Raw genomic sequence first — 23,388 nt, 5'->3', positions numbered from 1 at the left:
AACGATGTTCTGCCAAACGAGATTATTGATTAATTCCTTATTTTCCTTGTTTTATGAATGGGCTTGGGTTTGCCTCTAAGACTGGTTTGCGTTGTACAGTTCCGAATGCTGGCGCACGCGTTTACGCTGTAAACGAATGACTTGCGAATTAAGCATTGATTGATTTTTGTATTTTTAAAAAAATTTTTATTTAAACCGTTAGCAGAGAACATTTTGGATGGTTTGGGACCGTCACCGCAACAAGTCCAGAACAGTGGAAGCTCTCGTCATAGCAAGCGCTTGATAACGGCGCGCTATGGAACGCTGCTTCGACAGATTACAAAACAGGTCATCGGCGAGGTCGGGACTTCGGAGTAGATTACGTAGCTAAAATAATTATTGTGTTTTGAGATTTACTGATTATAGTTTGCAAGGTGACTATTTAAATAGTGAACTGCAGTGACCCAGTGTATTTTATTCTATTTTATTTTATTTTATTTTATTTTATTTATGTATTTTTGTAGGGAGCGAATGTTCAAGTGCACTGGAAGGATTTTGCGATTGAGACAGCCCTTAAAATGCCCGACTCCCTGATCGGTGCCCTGGACTGCTGAGCTAGTGAGCTGATTTGAGACACACCCTTTGCTAACACCCAGCTATAGGACTGTAATTAGTAGTATGGGTGTCTTTTAAAATGTTATTAGGCCATTGCTCGTTTGGGAACATGGATTAATATTAGACCGGCAATTCTTTGGGGCAGAACTACTTATCCTGCACAGCAACCACTAATAATAATAATAATAATTATTATAACGATGCTGAAAACAATTGGCCTGCCATCGGATGTAATTGCCGTCCGCTCTTGTCCAAACTGCAGTCCTCTCGTGACAGCGAGTGGTCCAAAGCTAACAAGGATCAAGGAGATCATCATCTCCGCTTGATTATAATTGGGTGTCGGGTCTAGTCTGATAAAGCAACCGGCTCTGTAGCACGCTGAAGCTCTGCGCAGTGAGATGCACAGCAGAATTTACACCCTAATAAATTCCAGCTGGAATTCCTCAGAGTAGTATTTCATCTCGGCGTGCACATCTGAGCATCTCCCAGCGCTGTAGGCAAGGTGGACGTTAGTATTTGGGGTAGTGTGTGGGGTTGTTTCCATCACAGCAGAATTTCAGTCGTGAGTTGAAGGTGTTTTTGCGTCCTACCGTATCGTCATTAACTTTCCATTATATACGTGTGTTTTTGTTTTTTGTTTTTTTTCATTCGTACTTCAAAGAGACCACTATTGTGGCGTCCAAATGGAAACGACTCCCGCGGTGTTATCCGGAGCTATTTTTAAGCTACCCGATGACTGACGGAAGTAAAAACAAAACACACCACCACAGAGCAGTCTTTTGAAAGCCGTGCGCTTGTACAGCTCAGACAGATGACTCGTCTGATTCATCCTGCATCCAGAAGGCATGACCAAGCCTACGTGACCTTTCAGCGAGCAGTAGGGAATACTGCAGCGATGTCGGTGTTCATCTCTCATCTGTGTGTGTGTGTGTGTGTGTGTGTGTGTGTGTGTGTTTGGGTTTTTTTTTTTTTTGCACAGTTGACGGATGGAGGAAAAGCAGCCAAAGCGAAGATCAGCGTAGGAGACGTGGTGCTGTCCATCGACGGCATCGCGACGGACACCATGACTCACCTGGAGGCTCAGAACAAGATCAAAGCCTGCACGGGCAACTTGAGCCTCACCCTGCAGAGGTACAAGCACATACGAGTACCAGTATAGACAGGAAGATTCTAAAATATCGGCACCCTCGGTAAAGACGGGTTTTAAAAAAAGGAAACGAAGTCTTCTTTGCGGATCAGATCTACATCTAAAATCCACACGTAAACAAATCGAGTACATAATCAGGGTTTCTCTGATGGGAATCCATCGGGAATACACTGCTGCATCCAGCATCGTAGGAGAAATATATATGAAAATGGATAGTTGGATAATATATCTATCTCTCTCTATATCTATATGTGTGTGTATAATATAAAATTCTTATACATGATGTTATATTTACAGAACTTGTTCAATATGTGCTTTTTTTTTTCTTTCTTTTTTTTTTCTTTTTCTTTTCTTTTTCCTTCTTCTCTATGCACAAAAGAATTATTTCTTTTTGGACTTGTTCTTCCTTGTTCAGACATATCTTATCATATAGAAAAAAATATACGTTAAATCTATGACGCTGGACTCGAGGGGCTCCCTTAGAACGCTCAGTGCCGTCGCGTTTGCTTAAAATGCCGAGTATATTTGTGTACATCTTTTTTTTTTTTTTCCTTGTTATAAATTTACTCCGGCGAAAGGTTCGATTCCTGTCAAATATTCGGCGCGAGATATATCTGTTTAATTCCGAAGACTTTTTCATCGCCGCCTTTTCCACCCAGCTTCACCAGTAACGCCTGACCTGACCGTTCACGCACGGTGGAGGTTCTCTGTCATTTAAGACGTCCTTTATAGTCTAAAATCAGTCGATTACTAATGGAAGTACTTTCTGCTCGTAGTACAGTACAAGCAGCTGATTTTGGATTTTAAAAAAAATACATCTCTTCTTCTTTTCGATAGAATTGATTTTTGTAGCAGTTAGTCGTTGTAATCGGTGCGATTTATCGGGATCGGGCATTTTTTCCCGCATCACCCCGGCCCGACTCGGACCCTGTATTTATTTCAGGACTCGCCTGTCAGTCAGTGTCAGGACTATTCTCCATAAGGAAGATAAGATCAGTAATTGTGGGAATATGATGGCTGTGCAGCAGACGGTGGAAAGAGTTGTTTAGTTAACAGAGAGGTCTCCGTCCCATGCCGTTCCCTCAGAGGGCCTCTTCCCCGGGCATGCAGGATGTAATACAATCATGATGTTTGGATTCGAGCGCTCTCTCTCTCTCTCTCTCTCTCTCTCTCTCTCTCTCTCTCTCTCTCTCTCTCTCTCTCTCTCTCTCTCTCGATCGTTTCAGCCTGCTCTTACGCTCTTAGAAGTGTCCATCAAAGCGGTTTGCTTCGCCATCAGCGCCATGCCGGAGTCAGTGTTAGAATTTCAGGTGCCGTGAGCAGTTCTGACATGTTTTCCACCTGGTCTGCACGGCAGATCGTTTGCTTATTTGCTCAAAAAAAATGCTTTTAAAAAAATCATGCAGTATGCAGGCCAAGCGCTTTAGTTGATGCTCACGTCAAACATCAGAATGGGTGGGGGGAAATAAAATCGTGATGCCGTCGAGTTTATCGGCGGAACTGCCGATCTCATGGGATTTTCATGCACGATAGTCTCTAGAGATTACACACAATGGAAGGGAGAACGTAAAATACCCTGTTCCGCAGGTGGACACACCTTGTTAATGACCAAAGGCCAGAAGCCGGACTGAGCCGAGCTGACGCAAAGACTATGGTAACTACGGTAACCACTCAAGGACCCGGCATGCTGTTTCCTAGCTTCCTCTGTCCAGTTTCCGTGAACCCGTGTCCGCTGTAGCCTCAGATTCCCGTTATCGTCCGTCGGGAATGGACCCCGATGTGGTTCTCTGCAGTCGAAGCCTCAAGGTCCGACATGTTCCGAGATGCTTTTCTGCTCGTAAAGAATAATTATTTGCTATTAGCTAAATAGACCAAAATGGACCAAAGGACAAATGTAATGAAATTGAGATTTTTCTCACGGAGCTTACATGGTATAATGTCTCGATATAATGAAGGAGGTCGTGGTACCAAATCAGGTCTGAAGAATTGTGACTGGTTTCTCTGGCGTGCCAGAATTCCGTTACGGTGACATCACACTGTACGCGTGAGTAGTAAAAGTCTGAAGTAAAGGCATCAGTTCATGTGCAGCAGTAGATTAGATTAAATAATAAAAATAAATAAATAAAAAAATTCCATCCTTGGCACTGATACAGAAGCCTAGTGGGGTCAGAAAAGCGCAGAGGCTCATATTCCGGAGTTATGGGCTTTTGGGAAGGAAATGGAGGCAAAGAGGAATGCGCTGCAATAACTCTGGAATGTCTCATTAAAGTTCTTAATGCGTTTTCATAGCTGTCGAGCAATCTGCGAAAAGCATCAATCCCGACCACGCTATCGCCATATCGACCAAGTATCAGTTCGCTCGTCCAACACATCGCAGGTTTATTATTAAAATAACATTACATTTAGAAGCGTGTAGAGTTTGCCCAGAGGTCCCCGAGAGCTATTTCAACGGCGTTAGCAAAGCATTAGAAATCGTCCAGAACACTGCCGCTCCGGGGCCGTCGACACAATTATTCATAAGTCCTTAATAAACCGTCCGACTACCGGCCGGCTGCCGCGCGCTCGCGTGTGCCGAGACGCACGGCCGCGACGTGGGAAAGCCTTTTTATAGCCAACTCGCCGAGCATCCGCGACTTTGTAATGTGCCGTACCATACGAATGATGTAAAATCGAGTATAAATCATGTTTCTGTTTGCTTTGCATGCATGAGCGCTTCGAAAGGCAAGAGATACAAATCTGTCATCCGGTCCAGAGACCTTGTTAAGTCGAGCGCTGTAAATCTTTATTTAGTGGGAGTGGGTGAGGGGGGGGTTTCTGGAAGGAAAGGTCTTAAAAGGCATTTCATCTAATGGAGTGTAAAACTGCAGCATGGCAGAGATGCCTGTAATCTCCAGGATATACAGTGTGTGCAGTAAAATCAACCACGTTGTTATTATTATTATTATTATTATTATTGTTGTTATTTTTTTTTTAGAAGTCATTCGGACAAACTGCTCCTCAGCGTCTGCAGTCCGAGTAACGGGGTCTAATCCAAACCCAGCAAAAACCCCCTCGAATTTGTACTTCCTTTTCATTTCTGAGAGCTTAGCACTTAAGATCACCGTGGCGTGCTGAAATAATATTAACGTGCTGTCTGTCTCTCTCTAGCGTGAAACGAGCGAAACAGACTCCCGTCTGTCTCGGCCGGCGTCCCGTTTCCCACGTCCGAAACCGAAATCCTTACCCGCTTTCGTCAATTCGGCAACGCGGCAAGATTTGTTCCCGACTCGACGTTCCCGACGTCGCTTGAGGTTTGGGGTTGTGGTGTTAGGCGTGAGGTTCTGCTTTCGGTGTGCGATCCGTTCAGGTCGTGGGATTTCTGCGCCGGTTGCCAGCAGCAAACAGCCTGCTGTGTACATGACGGGTCACCGAGCAGAGCGTGAAGCCTGAAGCTGCCGATCACGGCCGAAACGCACGTGCGTGAAGGTTGTAAACTTGTAGCCTTTAAATATTTTTATTTTTTTTTTTATTATTTTTTTTTTTTTTAAAAAGGTGCACGTGAAATTCTCCTCTTCTCTCTGCTGGATTTTTGGCTTTGTGAATGTCTCAAAGTTAGTGAAGGTATCTGAGGTAAAGGAGAAGGTGACGTTAAAGGAAAAGTCCACCCGCAAACATATTGTATACGTTTTATTGTATTAAAACGTGTGAGATGTGAGTTTTGATTGTTGCAGCCAAAAATACCCCCCGCCCCCCCAGATTAAACGACTCAGATTGGCGAAATTCGCAACGATGTTTGTTGGAATGAAATGAAAGCTTTGTGGCTGTACTCGTGTGTTCGATGCACGTGAAGTGAATGGAATTTTTTTTTTTTAAAAATCGCGAGCTCCTTGGAGTATCGTGGAGGTTGCTTGACTTCATTTCTGCGCTCGCGAAACGGCGAAATCCCGCAGGGACCGGTTATCGTTAACGCCGTTACGACGGTGCTTAATACGAGAAGTCTTAAACGTTAAAGGGATCGATCGATGTAAACACTCAGGTTTTATTCTTGGCTCCTCGGCCGATAAATCGGCTATTCGAGCTACGGCGGAAACTCCGATTGACTGGGTAGAGATCTGTGACATGAGCGCGATGACGTCGATGCCATTATTGGCATGGAAGTCGACCTTTCGAAGCCGAGCAGTTTGAGATTAGGAGGCGAGGGCTGGATAGGTTACCGCACCAAAGCGCCGCCGCATCATTCTCTCCCTCACTAGGTAGACGTGAAGCAAGGATTACCGCCCCGTTCGTTTTAACTGGGAAGTCGGATCCACGTCTACAACTCCCGACCTTCTTTGCGTTCCAGCTACAACGTGAGCGGAACAAGAAACACGGATGGATACGTGAATACGTCTGTATGTCGATGGCGCTAGCGGGTATAACTAGAATACGCAGTACAACTCGTTTTCTTTAACGTTGACGCTGTGAGCGGACGTTTTCGATGAAAGATTAACTAAGAAATGAGTCATAAAATTAGACTTTTGCAGATATCAATTATAAAAGTCGTTCAGGGTGGATTTTTAATTTTTTTAAATTTTATTTATTTATTTTTTTGCTTTAAGATACAGCACCATCTCCTCGCCGCATGTGAAGAGCCCGAAGCCTGGCATGTGTGGGTTTTAAGAGACGTGTTTAAAAGAACAAAGCAGTTCAAAACGGGCCTTTTTACGACATGGAGGAAAACCAGCATGACCACATTGCTGTGGCGCTGGAGTTCGTCTCTGTACATGAACTCGCTCTTTCCTCTGGCCCCGCTCTGCGCTCCTGCTCTTCTTCGCGTGCCTTTCTCCAGGGCTGGATTATCCACACTGCGTGCGTCTAGTAAATGAGCCGGAAGATCACTTGTTGTCTTTCTGGCAGTGGTGTCCATGCTGTGCTCTGGGAGTCACTGGAAGGTCAGCACGGCTAACTCGGGCAAGACGAGCCGTTTTTATCAGGTCTTGCCCGTCTATTTAGTCATTTTAAACTTCAAACGTAGGCAGGAACCGTTTTTAGTTTTTCACTCTGCAGAAATCGGCGTGTTTTTTTTTTGTTTTGTTTTTTGTTTTTTTTAAAACCCAACAACCGCTAATGAGCCCTCTCGCGCTCCGCTGCCTCCGGCGTATGAATGTGAGTCGCACCGAGTAAAACCGTTCCATGAGGCCTCCAAGACGTGTAACCATGGAGGCTAAAGTCTTGTATTAATAAGCAAAGTTTATGAGGTGATAGTGGTTTGGTATCCAAGAAACCTTCCTCATTTGGCAGGCTGTTGTGTTTCCAAAAAAAAAAAAAAAAAAAAAATGCATCGCTTCTCGTCGACAAAATGAAGTAAATCATCCGTCGGGCTGTTTAGCACCTCGGTCCTCACGTGTGCACCTCAAGCCAGAAGTAAAAATCATTAACGCGGTAGTTTACAGAGTCGAGCTGGGGGGGGAAGCAACTTTGTACACATTTGTACGCGAGTGAGTAATAGTATCTGTCGTTTCTAAGAGCCAGAAAGAGTGCTGCCAGTACAGCTGGGTAAAACCAGTCAAGTTCTTTTCTTTCGACAGTGGGGGGGAAATGGCATATCTGCTTCCAAGATGGACAAACGCATTATTATGTGTCAGAAAGAGTTGGAAACTTGGAGACTTTTCGAATACCCTATAGGGCGAATGTGGTCAAGTCTTTTTCATAAATCATCATTTCAAGCCATTAAAAGTTCCTCCAACTCTAAATACCGAGAATTCTACTTTTCATAAATCGCTTATGGAGACAAATTGTAAGCGACCTCCATTTAAAGTGGTTAAACTATAAAACACGAAATGTCCAAATGTATCATATTCAATTTCCTCACACTTTTATTTTTGTATTTAAACAGGCAGCTTTCATTATTGCTTCATGTCTAGTTCTTGTTTTTTCACTCTTAAAAGAAAAAAAAAAAATGTAAAAGAGAATGATAACAAAGACTCATAAAAGCTATAATAATTTACCGTCCCATTCTTTCTTTGTGTGTTGCTTCTTTGCAAGCCAAATCTGACTGTGTTCTAAAGCTCGACACACAAGCGAAGCCGTCGACGTACAAAACATTGTTATTGAATGGGACGGTAAAGCCCTGGCCATCAACAGGCTTTTGTGTCTAAATGAACCTGCAGTTTCTGTATTCGATGACATCAGCTGTTCTGTGCTCTCTGCTTAGAAATACTTGGCTTGGAGTGCATCCGGGAAATAAAATAATAAAAAAAAACCCCGATCCTTGTGCTTTTAAGTTATTTGATCAATACTTGGGCATTTGCTACATCCACCAACGTCAGTAAGTTGTGCAGCTGGACGAGTGCGACTTAAAACCGGATTATCAGTCGTCGCTCGCGAGGTCGCTTTTCGTACTCCGTGTCCACGCAGAACACGGCGCCTAGACGTCAACGTTCCTGGATGACGACCGTAGGGCGTGTCGGGCCAAATCTCTGTGTGGCTTGTTCGAGGAGCCTGATGGAACACTGCTGGACTTTGATTCGTCTGCAAAATCGGTGGACGTCAATCCTATACAAAGCCTGTTGGATTACTTGGTACCGAGTTGGCCGAATTGCACCCAGACAGTGGAAGGGTGACCTGTGTCGACGGGAGTTTGCATGTTCTCCCTGTGCTTTGGGAGTTACCTCCTTCAATCCAAAGATGTGTGTTGTAGGCTGATGGGCATTTCCAAATTGTCTGTAGTGTGTGAAACTGAGTGCGATTGTTCCCTGGGATGGGTTGGCACCCTGTACAGGGTGTCCCCCTGCTCCCAGTCCCCTGGGATAGGCTCCAGGCTCCCACATGACCCTGTGTAGGATACGTGGTATGGAAAATGCTCTAGCATGCACTCCGAAATACCCAAGAAGCAAAAAAAAACAACAAAAAAAACTTTCCGATTTTCTGTTCCAACTTTCGACTCTGACTGGATAAAAGTTATAATGGTCTCCTTGCTTTCTTTATCTAGGTGTGAGGTCGTCATTGGTGACCTCCCTGGTTATGTTTCCTTAAGTCTCTCTGGAAGTGAGCATGGAGGAATCTGTATCCGTGATGACGCAGATGTTCACGTCTCCTCGTTCTCTCGCCCAGCCACTTCCTCGCCTGTCTGCGCATGATTGATCTCAGTTCTGTGTACGGTGTACAGTAACACAAACCACATGGACTCGGCGGATCCAGGGCCGTTTGAGATCAGGCCGGTTCCTGTCACTGAAGTTCAAATTGAAAATAGGAGCGAACTGTTACCCTGCTACACGGGTGACTCCGAGGGAGCCTGAGCCATCGATAGCTCAGACGGGAAGCCTAGGGGTTCCACAAAGCTGGGTTTCATGGAAGCGTGGCGAATTTGGAGTTTGCCGAAAGACACGTTGGATGCTCAGAAAATGTTGAATAAAAAAAATAAATAAGTTTTACTGTGATGAAATGTAACTTCCCACCTCCGCTTTGGCAGAAACGCAACTCTGCTCATCACCCTGAGAACACCATCCCCACGGTGAAGCATGGTGGCGCTAGCATCACGTTGAGAGATACTCTTGACTGCTTAGTCGCTTCTCTAACTAACGCCTTCTATACCTGGTCGCTGATTTCTGTTAGACGGCCTCCTCTAGACAAAAGCACAGCTATATATTTGTTCCATGTTCACCCCCGAACCCCCCCCCCCCCCCCACCTTGTTTTTAGCGTATTTCATGGTGCTGCACTTGGTTGTTAAAAGTTTGGATTTAAAAAAAAAAAAACAAACAAAAAAAAAAACACCCTGATTAATACTTGAAAACTTCAGGACTTTGTCCAAGACTTGTTTTGATAGCGCTTAATGCTGTAGGTTTAGGTATGTTCTCTTTAAAAAACAAACAAACAAACAAACAAAAAAAAAAACCCCCCCAAAAAACAACCTGTGGGTTCTTCCAGGAACAGGTGCATTTATTTCACTGCACACAGGTAGACTCGATTCAACTAATTCTGTGACTTTTATGGCAACTGAATGCACAAGAACAATTTTACTGTGGCAGGAATACATTTCATTTATAGAATCACTTTTTTTTTTTTTTTTTTTTTTTTTCCTCCCCTTCTTCTCCAGTTCAATATTATTGTGTATATCTTAAATCGTATGTGTTTTGTGTACATTTCAGTTCCAGGTTCCAGCACGTTCCACGAAATGTGGAACAGTTCAACTCGTGCAAGCCACTGTAATTTATCTCTGAATGCAAGCTGCTATCCAGTCTTGCGAATTTCATCAGGAAGATTCAGTCCTTCTGCACGTTTTTTTCCACTTCAAGCTGCGAGCTCTCCAACATTTTCGTGGCTGGAAATATATATAATTTACAGTAGAGCTGGAACTTTAAAAACTTCTTTATAGGCTACATAAAAGGTAACAGCTCCAAGCTGTTGCACGATGTCTCTGAATATCTCCTCCAGCTTTACTGCTCCTTAGCCTAACGTTTAGAGGCGAGCTCGTGAGATCTGGGAGAGCCATTACGAAACATCTGCTAGTCTGTGGCCGTGTGTACGAGAGAGATGCGGGGGCGTGTGGAAGGGAACGAGCCGACTGAAATCGCTGGCAGCGTGTTCGTAATCTGATTTCTGCAGCACTGAACTGATCACCTTGGTGTGATATCAACGTCGAAAATGGAGGAAGCTACATGAACATTATGCGAGGGTCTGCCGGTAGGAGCAGACGGCCCAGGATGCAAACGTTACTACACTGCTCTGAGGTCAAATAGGAGTGTGTGTGCGTGGCGCCATGCGAGATGATACGATACGATACACATCTCGGTATAAAAGATTTAAATCCACCAGAAGTGAAACGCTTTGGAGTTCAGAGCTGTAATATAATGCGATCACTGGGACTGACGGGAGTCACAGAGTAGGGATGGGCCTTCTGCCTAGCCATAGCATTCAGATATCAATAAGAGTTATTGAACTGATATTTGGATATTCTGTGAACTGTGAATTGTCATGTTGCACTTCGGTGAAATGTTCCTCCTGTCTAGGCATGTGTGAAATAATAATAATAATGATGATGATGATGATGATGATAATAATAAGGAATACACTGCGTGATGTAACTGGCACTGGTAATGATGGGTACAGTGGCCTTCACTTAGACTGACAGGCCTAGATTATACCTCCTTTGCCTAAACAAGCACAGAGACCACACCTCATCAACTTGCGTTGACCGGCCAAAGCCAGGCCTCCCTTACTGAGCCTGGCAACGACAAGGCCACGCCTCTTTCACTGGTACCGACAGGCACTGAGGCCATGCCTTGTTCATTGGGACAATCGGGCCATACCACCTTTATCTAAACTGACAGGCTCGGGCCATACCTCCTTTCCTGGGACTAACCAGCATAGAGGCCACCACACCTTCTTTCCTCAGACTGGCAGGCAGAGAGGCCACACCTTCATTACTCAGAATGGCAGGCTCGGAGGCCACACCTTCTATAACTGGGACCAACAAACACAGACACCATGCCTACTTTGATGGGAATGGCAACCTCAGAAGCCATTCCTCTTCACTCGGGCAAAGGCACGTGTGTTCATTGAGTATCGATTGCCAACCCCCCCTCATCAGAATCTGAATCCATGCAACCGAATCAACCGTTCCATGCAACCCTATCATGTGTCTAACTCTGTGTTCTTAGCACTTTCTTCCTCAGTACTCAATTGTACTGGTGGTTTCTGTGATCACTCCAGTCGTGTGTCACTCCTGGCCTTCTAGTGGTCTGTCTCTGGCTTACCATGCTGAGAGAAAGAGGGGGGACCGAGCCGGAGTGACCGGGTAAGAGCGTGTGTGAGCATACACAGTCTGACCGCACTCTGAGCTACTGTGGCGGTACAGTGATTTTGACCAGAGGCCTGGCTGCAGATCCGTTACCAAAGAAACCAGAGCCTCGTCCCATCAATCTCCCTCTGGTTTGTATTACTCTCGTCTGCTTTTTCTATAAACCCTGTGCAGAGTAACTCGTCTTCAGCACGGAGCCTTCTGAGCCGCCGTGGCCAACCTGAGCTTAGCTGCTACCCTACACTCTGACCGAGAGAGTCAGCGTGTCCCTCCTGAGAGTTTGTGCCTGTGTGTGGATGTAAACAAGGAGGGAAAGTTGATCCGAGCTTGTCCTTCTAGAGTATTAACACAGTGGCGGAGCCAAACACAGATTATGGTCTAGCTAAAAAAACCTCATTATTTTGAATGCAAGAAGGAGAAGAAGCAATCTCCGTATTGTCAAGATTGAGAGGGAGAGAGAGAGAGAGAGAGAGAGAGAGAGAGAGAGAGAGAGAGAGGAGGGGGGGAGGGGGGGGAGGTTGACTGGCCACTCAGTGCTGAGTGATGGGGGTGTGAGATGATGATGATGATGATGATGGCCCTCAGGCTCATGCCATGTTGCTTTTGGCTCTGGCTATGTGGAAAAGTCAGTGCCCCTCCTACATTCCAGCGAGCCCTCTCTCAGATTCTCTCACACCCGCAGGCACACTGGACGACCCGACGTGTGCGTCCGTCTGGGAAAGCAGAATCCCGCTGGAAACGTCTCCGCGTTTGTGGACTCTCTCTTTTTTTGTGATTTATCTCGTGCTGATTTTTCTCTTTACGGTGCGTGTTCACAGCGCTGAGAATCACAGCAGCGCTCTGGCACACGTGCGTATCGCTCCGCACTGTGTTTGCCGCAGACTAAATCAAACCTGGGCTGAAACCTTGCACTCAAAGCACTACAGAGAGGGAGTTCCTCACTGGAAGAGCTCTCACGTGAGTCCGTGTAGTGTACAGGGACGTAAAATAAAAATCGCTCTCTACTTTGGTGTTTCTTAGATCTTTTGGTGCGATCTGGGAGTTACTTTCGTCGACCTGGATACAAATGAGTGAGAAAGCGAAAACAAACCCGTCAATTAAAGACCAGGGTTCTTCAAATCAGCAGTCCAGATTATATACGAGTCACTGCTGATGCATGTACAGAAATAATTTGATTGCTCAAGCGATACACCCATTAGTCATTTCGCCTTTATGTTCTATAATACAGAGGGAAATGATTAGATGTTTCCTTCCAGATCATTCAGACCAGCCATGGGCTAGTCATCAAAAGGCCGCTTTGATGTCGGGGTTGATTGGAGTCCTGGATACACAGCGTGTGACGTTGCCGTCGGGCAGTCTTCGGTGAGCGAGCAGCTGTCCGTTATGCTAACGCTGACGCACACTCGTGCACACGGAGCCGTCTCATTTTTGAGCACGCTGTCGAAACAGGCTGTCCCACTGTCTGGAACCCAGATCGGATCAGATGTTCTCAGGACCACCGTGACCGGGACTGCAGGAAGTGAAGTTCCTGAGAGTCAAAAGCGGCGCTCACCTGAGATTCGGGGCCCATCCGGAGGTCATCTTTGTTACACGTCTTCCGTTTTGTTTAGGCTGGGCCTCTTTAAACACGTGCGCGTATGGCGCTCTCTTTGTATGGTGCTTGGCTGACTTCCTTTTCCCATCAGACCGCTTCAGAGTTTTCATTGTGGCTTTTTCCTCTTGTCCTTATAACGAGGTGAAATTTGGCTTAAAAGGGTGGTGGTGGGAGGCGGGTGGGGGGGGGGGTAGTAACCGAGCGCCAGCCCTGTTTAAAAACTCCCCTCGTCTTCCTTTCCTAATATGGAAGAGTCTGCGGGTGACGCAGGAACGTATCCCGCATTTCCCGGCGAAAATTTTTTGCTGAGGGGTGAAAGAGAGAGCGCCGTTGTTGCCAGGAAGAAAGTTAAAGAATCCGTGTGGAATTCATTTCAGTTAGATTTTGTACAACGCTTTAAACACAAGAAATCTGCGTTTTATACGTGTGTGTGTGTGTGTGTGTGTGTGTGTGTGTGTATATTTATTTCCATCCCTAATGCTGAGGAAAAACTGAGATGACATGATGAAACCTTGAGAGGAACCACGCTAAAAAAAAAATCATTACCCTTCCAGCGTAATATTTATATGAAGTTAATATTCATGTATTTGTATTAAACGGTGATTGAGGCAGCGCAAGGATGAGCGCGTCTCGACAAAGGGTTAACGCAATAAAAACAGGGAAAAAATGTCCGTGGGCGTCCGTCTATTATGGCGTGTTGCGAGACGAATGCGTTTTGACAAAAGCTTTTTATTCGGCTCGCTCTACAGCTGTGGCGCTGTTTAATAGCAAAAAAAAAACAACAACTCCCTGCTGTTCGGTGCACGGCTAGGAAAAAGAGATTAAAGCTTCAAACAGCGGTGTTTCTTATAAGCCAAGCCTAAATAAAAGAGTTCCTTGTATTGACGCGGTGGGGATCTGTACGTAAACCGTGGAAGTCTGCGTCCACGGTTAAAATCTGACTTGGCTTCGGTCTGTGTCACATTGCAGAGTATTTTGTCTCAACATTTGGGGGGAAATGTTGCTCAACTTTGACTCAGCCTTCATGAGGTTTTAAAAAAAAAAATCTATCCACACTGCAGCGTATTGGATGTCCTTAGCAATACAGTCCGTGTTTAAAAGCCGGTTTGTAACGTTATCCCGAATCCGCTCCTGGCACTCCGTGCCTACCCTGGCATATACCGGGTCCGCTCCGAAATCCTCAGCTGTTGTCGGTAGAGAACGAGAAACTCTTGGACTTGGATGCCTCTATTTGCCGTGCTTTTATTTATGGGCCGTGTAACATACCATGCCAGGAGGATAGAGCAGCTTCAAGCTGCGGTGGATATCTTCCGAAGCAATTACTAGCACTCGGAACATCGTGGCGTTTTCAGATCCAGCGCGTTAAAATGTTTTGCGGTTGAGTAGATCAATACCCGTCACATCCACATCTCATCTGAGTAACCTAACGAAAGCCCTGAAAAAGGAAATCAATTCATGCTTTTTGTGTTGTTTTTTTTGTTCTTGTGTGTTTACAGAGCGTCCAGCGTTCCCAAAGGCGAAGTTCCCAAGGTAAGAAAAACGCAAAATCATCGATAACGCATTAAAAACAGATTGTTTGTGGTGACCGTGACAAAGCATGAGCTCTGAACGTTATTACAGTAGGGTCCGAAGGTTTGAGTTCACCAGCAACAACTGGATTTATTTCATCAGTTACACAGACGGAGTTACACCCAACTCTCACCGGCTATTTTATCCAATGCACATCAGATCATTTGCTCTTACCCTAAAATTTTGGACTATTTATTCTATTCTTTTTTTTTTTTTTTGATGCAGCCTCACATAACCAATCACAATATAATGAAGTGTTCAACACTAGTAGTTATAGAGATCACGTTTTAGCCCTTATACCACTATTGAATGCGGTCATGTCAAAACAACGCCAACCGTTCGGTCTAGTTGTCCTTCATCGGGGCAGAGAACTAAGACAATTAAAAGCCCGAGGCATTATGTGGTTTCTCTCTGTCGGCCCACACGACGCATGGTTGGTTAGCTTTAGTCACGTCATGTGGGATCGCGTAGAGAGCAAACATCACACCAGTAACGGTCTGCAGTCACACCGACTATAAACATGGTCAGAATGCTCAGACGCACACACGTCGGTCATACAAAGTTGACCTTGCTGTAAAGGTCTGTGTAATAATAGGACACACACAGGGTCTAGTCAACCTTATAGGTTAACAGCTCATCTTTTTCCATGCAAGGGGTGTTAACTAGAGGTGGACCGGTGTAGGGGATTTTACAGATACCGATAACCGTGTTGGGCAGTACCTGCCGATAACCCGTTAATCGACCGCTTTTAAACCCGATCCTGAATGAAAACATGACACTGAAAAGTAAAACGAAGCAAATATATAGATGTTAATGTATTTTAATTATTCATGAATATTGAAGTAAATAAAAGATATACATCCAAACTGAACAAAAAAGTAACACTCCAAATGACAAACAAAAATGGAGACGTCCAAAATGAATAATTAAAAAAAAACCAAACAAAAACGACACAAATAACACACCAAAATTGGTCGGTGATAGTTTTTATATCTCCTCCAGAGGCCGCTCTTGTCCCGTATAAGGATACTGTAGCAGACCCTTCTCCTCAGCCGCTCCTGCAACTAGGAAAAACTATCGGTGTGGATTATTTATTACTATTATTTATTCTTTTTTGCAGATAAACAATCGTTCGACCCCTAGTGTTAACTCCCCTGTAGTTTTTAGCCATGTTGGTTTCTGACTACGGGACTACTTCTCTCAGCCCAGCAGTGACGAGAAGGAGTTTAAGAACTCCAGCACTGCACACTACCATGTCAGCGAACAGTCCTGCTTAAGAACTCTAGCTTACACACACACACTACCATGTGAGGGAACAGTCCACCGCACAAATAACGTCTGCTCAGAGATGGTTAAAGGATCGAGGGCAGCAGACGAATAGTGCACAGATAGAGATAAGCTACGGTCAGAAATTGGCTGCTCGACTTGATGATAAAGTGGCCAGTGAGTGCAAGGAAAATGTAACACTACCATATGTACATATGACGCTCTGACTTTTGGATCCTCCTGTAGACGCAGCATGCACTTTACAGTTGTGTTGTATTGTTCTATAGCGCTGTGATGCACATGGCTCCTTTCATTCTAGCATACAGCAGTTGTTTTTCTGGTGATTCATATCAAGTACCATCTTCATGATTTGTAGTGGTTTAATGACGTTATGTCCTGTAAATATATGCTGTATGCGTATGACGGGAGTGTTGCTTTATCGTGCATGAGTTTGCAGTGGTGTGTGAACGTTTTGCATGTGTGTGTCTGTGTGTGTGTGTGTGTGTGTGTGTCTCCAACCTCCCACAGGAAGAATCACCGGAGATCATTAAACCCGTGCCCATCAGCCACCAACCTGCCCCCGCCCTTAGCGCCAGCCCCACCAACCCCCCCCCAAGTAGTGCCTACAACAAGACGGCCCGCCCCTTTGGAGGATCATCTAATTTCAGAGCAGTCAGCCCGTCTTCCACTCCTGCAGCGCCCAAAGCCTCCATCCCTTCTGCCTCCTCAGCTTTCACCCCCGCTGCTCCCTCCCAGCAACCTCCACCACAGCCCCCCTTCCCACTGGCCAGCAGCTCCACCTCCCGCACCGTCTCCTCTCTTAACCCTGCCCACAAACCCGGCACCGCTTACTCCCCTTTCTCTCACTCCTCCTCGTCCTCGTCCTCTGGCTCGTCTTCGCCAGCCAGAGTGACAGGCCCCAGCCCCTTATCTGCTCCTGTTGTCCCACAGCCTTCGGTCTATAACACGCCAATCAACCTGTACTCCAATGCGAACGCATGCGAGGTGGCTATGGGTCAGAGGCGCGGCCTACTGGAGCAACAAGGTGGAGTGGAGCCTCAGAACGGGTAGGTGGAGGCCGTCGCCCGAGTCCCGAATCATCTCTGCACTCTTCCTTCCTTAATCCTGCCTCCATCCTGTCCTGCTTCTGAGCAGAGATTCTCTCGGTTCTCTTTACGAGGAGGGTTCTTTCGAGTACACTCTCGAGCAGCCTTAATCTAATTTGTTATATAATCTGACAAAAATTCAATTCAAGCCATAAAACTGTTCCTGCGAGGGAACAAAGAGCAGACTACAGGTTTGAAAGGATGTTAAACCGTTCGGGATGCGGACGGCGCCGGCACCCGTCGAGTATTCTGAAGCCGAATAACCTGGGATGCAAGTTCTTATTATCCGAGTGTTCGTTGTCGTAGACCGACCTCGTTCAAGGCTGAAAACGCAAGCAGGGTGATGCACGTACACAGATTTTCAACAGAGCGCTGGGTTTATCGGGACTGGACAGTCAGACAGACAAAAATCTTCTAGAGCAAAGCTCTTAACCCTCGCCTGCTTGTAGCTTGATCATATCCCTACCCAAGGGTTAGTGTTATCCAAAGCAAACAGTTTCCCTAATGATGGGCGTTTTGAGTTAATAACGTGTTGTGTGACTGTCTGAGTTTTTCGGAGAGTCGAGTAGGTAGGAAATGCCTGGATGGCAGCGAGCGAGTCTGAATTTGTTTTCAGTGAAGTCGTAGCATTTTTGAACAGAACGCATGCAAGCTCCCACAAGTCATTTCACCGACTTAAGAAAATAGTTCGCACTTGCTTTAACCCTCCTGATATGTTCTGGATCAGTTTGACCCATTTACACATTTGAGATGTCTGAAATATTGCTTAATCTCTCTCTGGAATTTTTTTTTTGGACTTTCCTCATATTAGGGTCATCAACTTGTATGCAAATATTTCTTCTCGTGGGGGGGGGGGGGGGTGATTGAAGACGAAAACCTAATCCTTTATTTATTCTTAGATGTGCCTTCTAAATAACTGAAAAAATTCTGGTTGGACAAACTCCAAATATATATATATATATATATATATATATATATATATATATATATATATATATATATATATATATATATATATTTTTGTAAATTTGCAGTTAGATATGGTGTGTTGGAGGGATACTTTTTTATTAAAATGAAAAAAGGTCATAGTATGGAACAAACTCCCTCATTCCAGCACTTCTGGTATTTGAAGTCAACAGGAAAAGGGGAAACGGGTCGACATGCCCTTGATGACTTTAGACGCGAGAGCTTGTGCTCATCGATCTGCTCTCCACGTTCGTCTGCCTGCCTCTCTCTCTCTCTCTCTCTCTCTCTCTCTCTCTCTCTCTCTCTCTCTCTCTCTCTCTCTCTCTCTCTCTTTTTGTTTGTCTGTAGCCAGGCTGTACATCTTGTCTCAATCTGCAGGAGTGGATGAGAAACCCAGCGAGGCGCTCGGGGCCTCAGTAATGCTTGCCTTTGTCTAATTGACGGTCTGCTTAACATCTTCAGTGCCCTGATTTTGGGAGTGCGTGCACTTGGCTCTAATTAGTCAAGAACCACGGCCACGAATGGAATCTGTCTGATCTTTTGCACCAGGTCTTGAGGGGTTGAGTCATACAAGGATGGAGAATGTACAGCCGTGTCATTACTGATAATGTGTTTAACAGGCGAGAAGCAGCAGCAGATCCACTCAGCACACGCAAACGTGTGTGTGTGTGTGTGTGTGTGTGTGTGTGTTTACGTGGAAACCGACATCCGTGTGTGTGTGTATACTAATGGCACAGTGCAGGGTGGATGAGGTGTGGTGGTGCCACACCTTTGTAGTTCTTCCTGCGGTAACTCGAGGGACCTTGATTTGTCCCGTTTCCATTGACGACAGCTGTGTAAAAACGGCTGGGGAACATGGACGTGTTTTTGTATCGTCCTCTTTATAGCTCCTGTGACACATTGCATGTGCTGAGTGGAGAGAAAGCATGTAACGCAGTGGCACTGTGCGGTGTGGATGAGGTGACCGGTGTAGCTCTTCCTGCGGTAACTCGAGCCGTTTGCGCTTACCTGTGTAATACCTGTGTAAAAATGGCTGCGAAACGTGTGCGCGTGTGCGTGCGGTGTTTTTTTTTGTAATACCTTCTTTATAACCCCTGGGAATCTTTTTCTCTCACGGTTCATCCGTGGCACGGCAGGGACGTGGGTTATTTGTGCGACTCTCAACGACGAGGCCTGCGTCTTCTCGAATCCTCGGCGCTTTTCAGGAACGCCTGTAGCGTCTCCTTCCGAGTGCGCGTCCAGCTGCGTTTACTAACTCGGCCAATTAGTGTCCAGGGAGGAGCCACGGCGGTGATGTTCGACTCGTGCAGCCTCTCACATTAAAGTAACTCGTCTCAGATGTTCCTGGAGGTGCTTTGAGTGCGCGGCGCTCCAGAAGGCTTTGTTGCTGTTTTTTGCTTCCTCGTTGTCGTCGGCGATTTAAGTTCCGAACAGTGCGCTTTTTTTGAGGCTCGTGCAAAACCGCACATGAAAAACAGAGTTCGAGTTAAAGGATTAGTGGAACATCTTTCTGTTCCTTTGTGCGATCTGGGAACATCCTGTTTGCTTGGTTAAATGAAGTAGAAGCATGTGTGTGTGTGTGTGTGTGTGTGTGTGTGTGTGTGAGTGAGAGAGTGTATTAACTCAATCTTTACATGTACACTCTTCCTGCAAATTCATACATCTCGTTCACACTCCCTCTCTTTCTCTTTTTCTCTCTCTTTCTTTCTTTTCTTTTTTCTCCCCTTACAGGAGGAGCCAGTAACAAAGTCAGTGTTATGGCTATACTGGTATCTGTTTGTGCCTGTCTCTGTGTGTGTGTGTGTGTGTGTGTGTGTGATGTGACGTCATCACCCCAGTTAACCCCTCGGAGCATGATCGTACTTGTCTTCAGCACATTTCCCAGCTGACATTATTTCTTCTTACTGTTCCTTCCATTATCTCCTTCAGATCTTGTGTGGTCGTAGCGTTTAGCGTGCCTGTCCACATCCTCGCACAGCATGTGCTCACGTCAATCCTCCTTCATCCCGTGTGTCGTTTTTTTTCTTTCTTTCTTTTTTTCGAGGCCTGCTATTAATTATAGCACGCAATGTGTGTTTGCACGGGTATTAATAGTGTAGCTGTTGAGCACTCTGACATTTTGCACTGCACTTGAGTGTGTGTGTGTGTGACAGACAGGAGAAAGATGGAATCGAGGTTTTGTCAGAGACAACTGTGCAATCTGCATGTGGTGCTGCCCTCTTGTGGTTTCCGTTGTAATTCCACCCTAAAGGAGGAGCTTAAGGCCTAGGGTCTGTATATATTTTTAAAAAAGAAAAGAGGATAACCAGGAGATGCTCAATTACTTTTAGTTACCACAGTAGAAATTACAACCCATCATTAGCAAAGCTGTTCTATTTATTATTGGGTATTTATATATTATATTATATTATATTAGCTTGTTTGACTGCTCACTTGAATTAAATGGGTTTGGTTTAATCCTCAATAACTCAAAAACAAGTGGTCTATAATTAACGTCAGCTCCAGCTGTTGGTGGAAAGCCCAGGAATAAAAAAAAAACCCCAAAAAAACCTTTACGACACTAATAAATAGACGGAATATTATTGCACACATTTACATAACGTTCTTGAAATAAATCTGTACTGCGGAAGTGTGTGTGGAATTTTTATTTATTTATTTATTTATTTATTTATTTCAGTTAAAAGGGTTCCTGGCCCAGGTAGTGCAGCAATACCAAAAAAAAAAAGTTTCTGTTTGTGAAAGATTAATGTTTCAGCGTCCAGGTACACCGTGAAGTTCATAGACAGCAGGTCAGGCTGTGTCCTAAATCACTTCAGAAACGTTTACGGCTTTGGAACTTCAGCGCGAAACTAAAGCATGAATCGTCCAGCACCAGATGTTTCTTCATTACACATTTCATTACTTCTTTATGTTTTCTTAACATAAAATATAGGCTTCTGACATGTTGATTAACCGATTTGTTATTCTATCCATCTTTTACTTCTGTAGTGGGCCTCACAGTATTCTTAAGTAAGTGGCTGCAGTTTATTTTAAATTGTAAATTTTATTTATTTATTTATTTTTTTTAAAGTACACTTGCCGAGAGACGCTCGGTTTTCTGACTTTTCTCCTTTCCTCCTTTTCTGCCTTCTTCTCAAATGTCGTCCGACAGAAAGACTCCGCCCAGGTAACAGGAACAACATGCCGTGGTTTAGTGTTAACCTGTGTGTGTGTGGGGGGGGGGGGGGGGTGGGGGGGTGGGGTTATTTATCTTTTGTATGTTTGTATGTATGTAAGAAATAAAACATGACTTGTGCATGCTGTTATAGCGAGCGTTCTATTTCTTGTTCCCCGCAGCAATTTATTTCTTTATCAATGACTGACGTGCCACACCTCTCTGGGTTTTTGACAGAGTTCCCAGGAAGCCCATCGCAGATACGGAGCCGGCGGTGAACCACGGCTCTCACCTGAGCGACGCCAGTAAAAAGCGTCTGATCGAGGACACCGAGGACTGGCACCCACGCACCGGGACCTCTCAGTCCCGCTCCTTCCGCATCCTGGCACAGATCACGGGCACGGAGAACGGTCAGTGCCAGCCCCGGCTCGTGAGCCGTCGTTACCGTCCCAGGGAGAGCCGTAAAGCTTCGCCTCGCCGAGACTTTTTACGTGCTCGGGCGGTTGAGTCATTTCCTGTGATTCGTGTCTAGCAGTAGAAGTTTTTACTGTCTTTCCACTCCAGTTGGTCAGGTTTCTGTGTTTGAGTGCATTTTCCTTGCAGTAATGCTTGCGTATATGTGTTTTTCTATATTCTCTCTCTTCTTTCTCGCAGAACAAGCCCACGAGAGCAGTCCAGGAAAGAAGTAAGCACCTTGTTGGTTGTTTGTCGCTGCGATTTAATCGATCCGGTGCTGTTTTCCGGTGCATGAGCTTAAGCATGTTGTTGTTTTCTGCAGTATTCCCCCTTCATAAATACAGGCTGTCCAGAACGTCTCCATACACAGTCCCGTGTCGGTTGTGCCTTCGTCACATTTTTGCTAAAAAAAAAAAGTTCATTCCCCTTATGTATGGAGACACCATGTAGTGTACAGCTCCCTGTATGATTCATGCACACCGCTTTTGTTTAAAACGTATTCAGGCTTGAACGTTATACGCCAGGCTTTGTACCGCCATTATTCTCCACTGACCAGAGTGGAATGCATAACCGCACTGGAATGCAGTCCCCCGAGAGGCATCGTGGGTAAATAGTTGGGATTGTGGGTAATCAGGGAGCTGGTACATACAAAACAAAAATGCATGGAAACGAAAACCATCATGAGTCAGCGTGTCCGAGTCCTGTAAACAACGCTGGCTAGCGTCTGGGCTGCGCGTCCTGGCCCGGATTGCCGTGATGAAGACCGATCGGTACTCGGAAGGCACGGATACGCGAGACACGCCATATACGAGGGTGCTGGATTTCACAAATGCTTGCCCTGTGTTGTCGCATGCTAAAAATCATTTGTTTTTGGGTCTGTTTGTTTGTTTGTTTGTTTGTTTGTTCGTTTTATAGCATTGCCGGAAAAATAACGTGTCTCTTCCTGTCCGTCTCCTTTGCTGTTGTGTCTCTGTCTCGGCGTCCCGGACATCAGGGTGAACAAAGTCGACCCCGAGGTCGTACGGCCCAAGTACAACCAGCTCCGGGACTGGCATCACGGAGTCTCGGCTCGGGTGCTGAACGTCCAGTAGTCACGTGACACGTCGAAGCTTTCCTCTCTGCTGTTTCGCGCACACGCTCGCTCACTCGGCCACGGCACTCCGGCTTTCTCACGTAGACGCACGATTGTTCAAAAAAAAAAAAAGGCAGTTGGAAGTTGTTTTGGTGATTGATCTGATAACACCCCCCTACCCCCCCCCCCCCAATCCCTTTAATTCACGTGTGAAGGTGAGTCAGGTTGTAGAAAGTGTTTTGAGTGAGGGAGTCAGTATATCAGGTTCTTAAGAGAAAGAAACGGAAAACAAGCAGGTTTAGAGAGATCGTCATGACAACACTTCTCTTGCATGATTTACATCTTAAACTGGGGATTCTTCATGGGTTTGTGTTTTCTTTTTCCTTTCCTACGTTTTCTGTTTTTCTTCTCACACTATTTAAAAACTCTGCTTTACTTCTGTATCTGAACTACACTAGTAGCAGTGTCTCCGAAATAAACGCCTCAATAAACTTTCTGTTGTCTCTCTTCCTGAGTCGCTTCTGCTCTCTTTCACAGTTCTGTCCTGGTCTTTCTTTCTCGTTCTTTCTTTTGTTCTTTCTTTTCTTTTTTCTTTATTTCATTCTTTCATTCTTTTTATGTTCTTTCTTTCGTTCGTTCTTTCTTTTTTTTTATTTCGTTCTTTCTTTCTGTCTTTCTTTTTGTTTTCTTTCTCTTTCTTTTGTTC

The 23,388-nt window shown here is 45.2% G+C and overlaps 1 protein-coding gene across 4 annotated transcripts in view; it reads left to right on the top strand.

Moving 5' to 3' along the window:
• Positions 1–23,388, top strand: part of pdlim5b (PDZ and LIM domain 5b) — a 59,092-nt gene that overhangs the window by 21,134 nt on the left and 14,570 nt on the right. For 2 of the 4 annotated variants that reach the window (XM_017489276.3, XM_017489277.3), the window contains exons 3-9: positions 1,574–1,725; positions 14,590–14,623; positions 16,457–16,995; positions 20,989–21,009; positions 21,152–21,166; positions 21,392–21,564; positions 21,809–21,839. In XM_017489276.3, coding sequence (XP_017344765.1) covers positions 1,574–1,725; positions 14,590–14,623; positions 16,457–16,995; positions 20,989–21,009; positions 21,152–21,166; positions 21,392–21,564; positions 21,809–21,839 — 965 coding nt within the window. Of the gene's footprint in view, positions 1–1,573; positions 1,726–14,589; positions 14,624–16,456; positions 16,996–19,731; positions 19,749–20,988; positions 21,010–21,151; positions 21,167–21,391; positions 21,565–21,808; positions 21,840–23,388 lie in introns of all 4 variants that reach the window. The other 2 variants (XM_017489279.3, XM_017489278.3) reach the window with 2 other exon arrangements.

Source organism: Ictalurus punctatus, chromosome 16 (assembly GCF_001660625.3).
Source record: "Ictalurus punctatus breed USDA103 chromosome 16, Coco_2.0, whole genome shotgun sequence".
NCBI classification, from domain to species: Eukaryota; Metazoa; Chordata; class Actinopteri; order Siluriformes; family Ictaluridae; genus Ictalurus; species Ictalurus punctatus.
The sequence above is the reverse complement of the archived record's forward strand: the minus strand, read 5'-3'. Positions and strand labels throughout refer to the sequence as shown.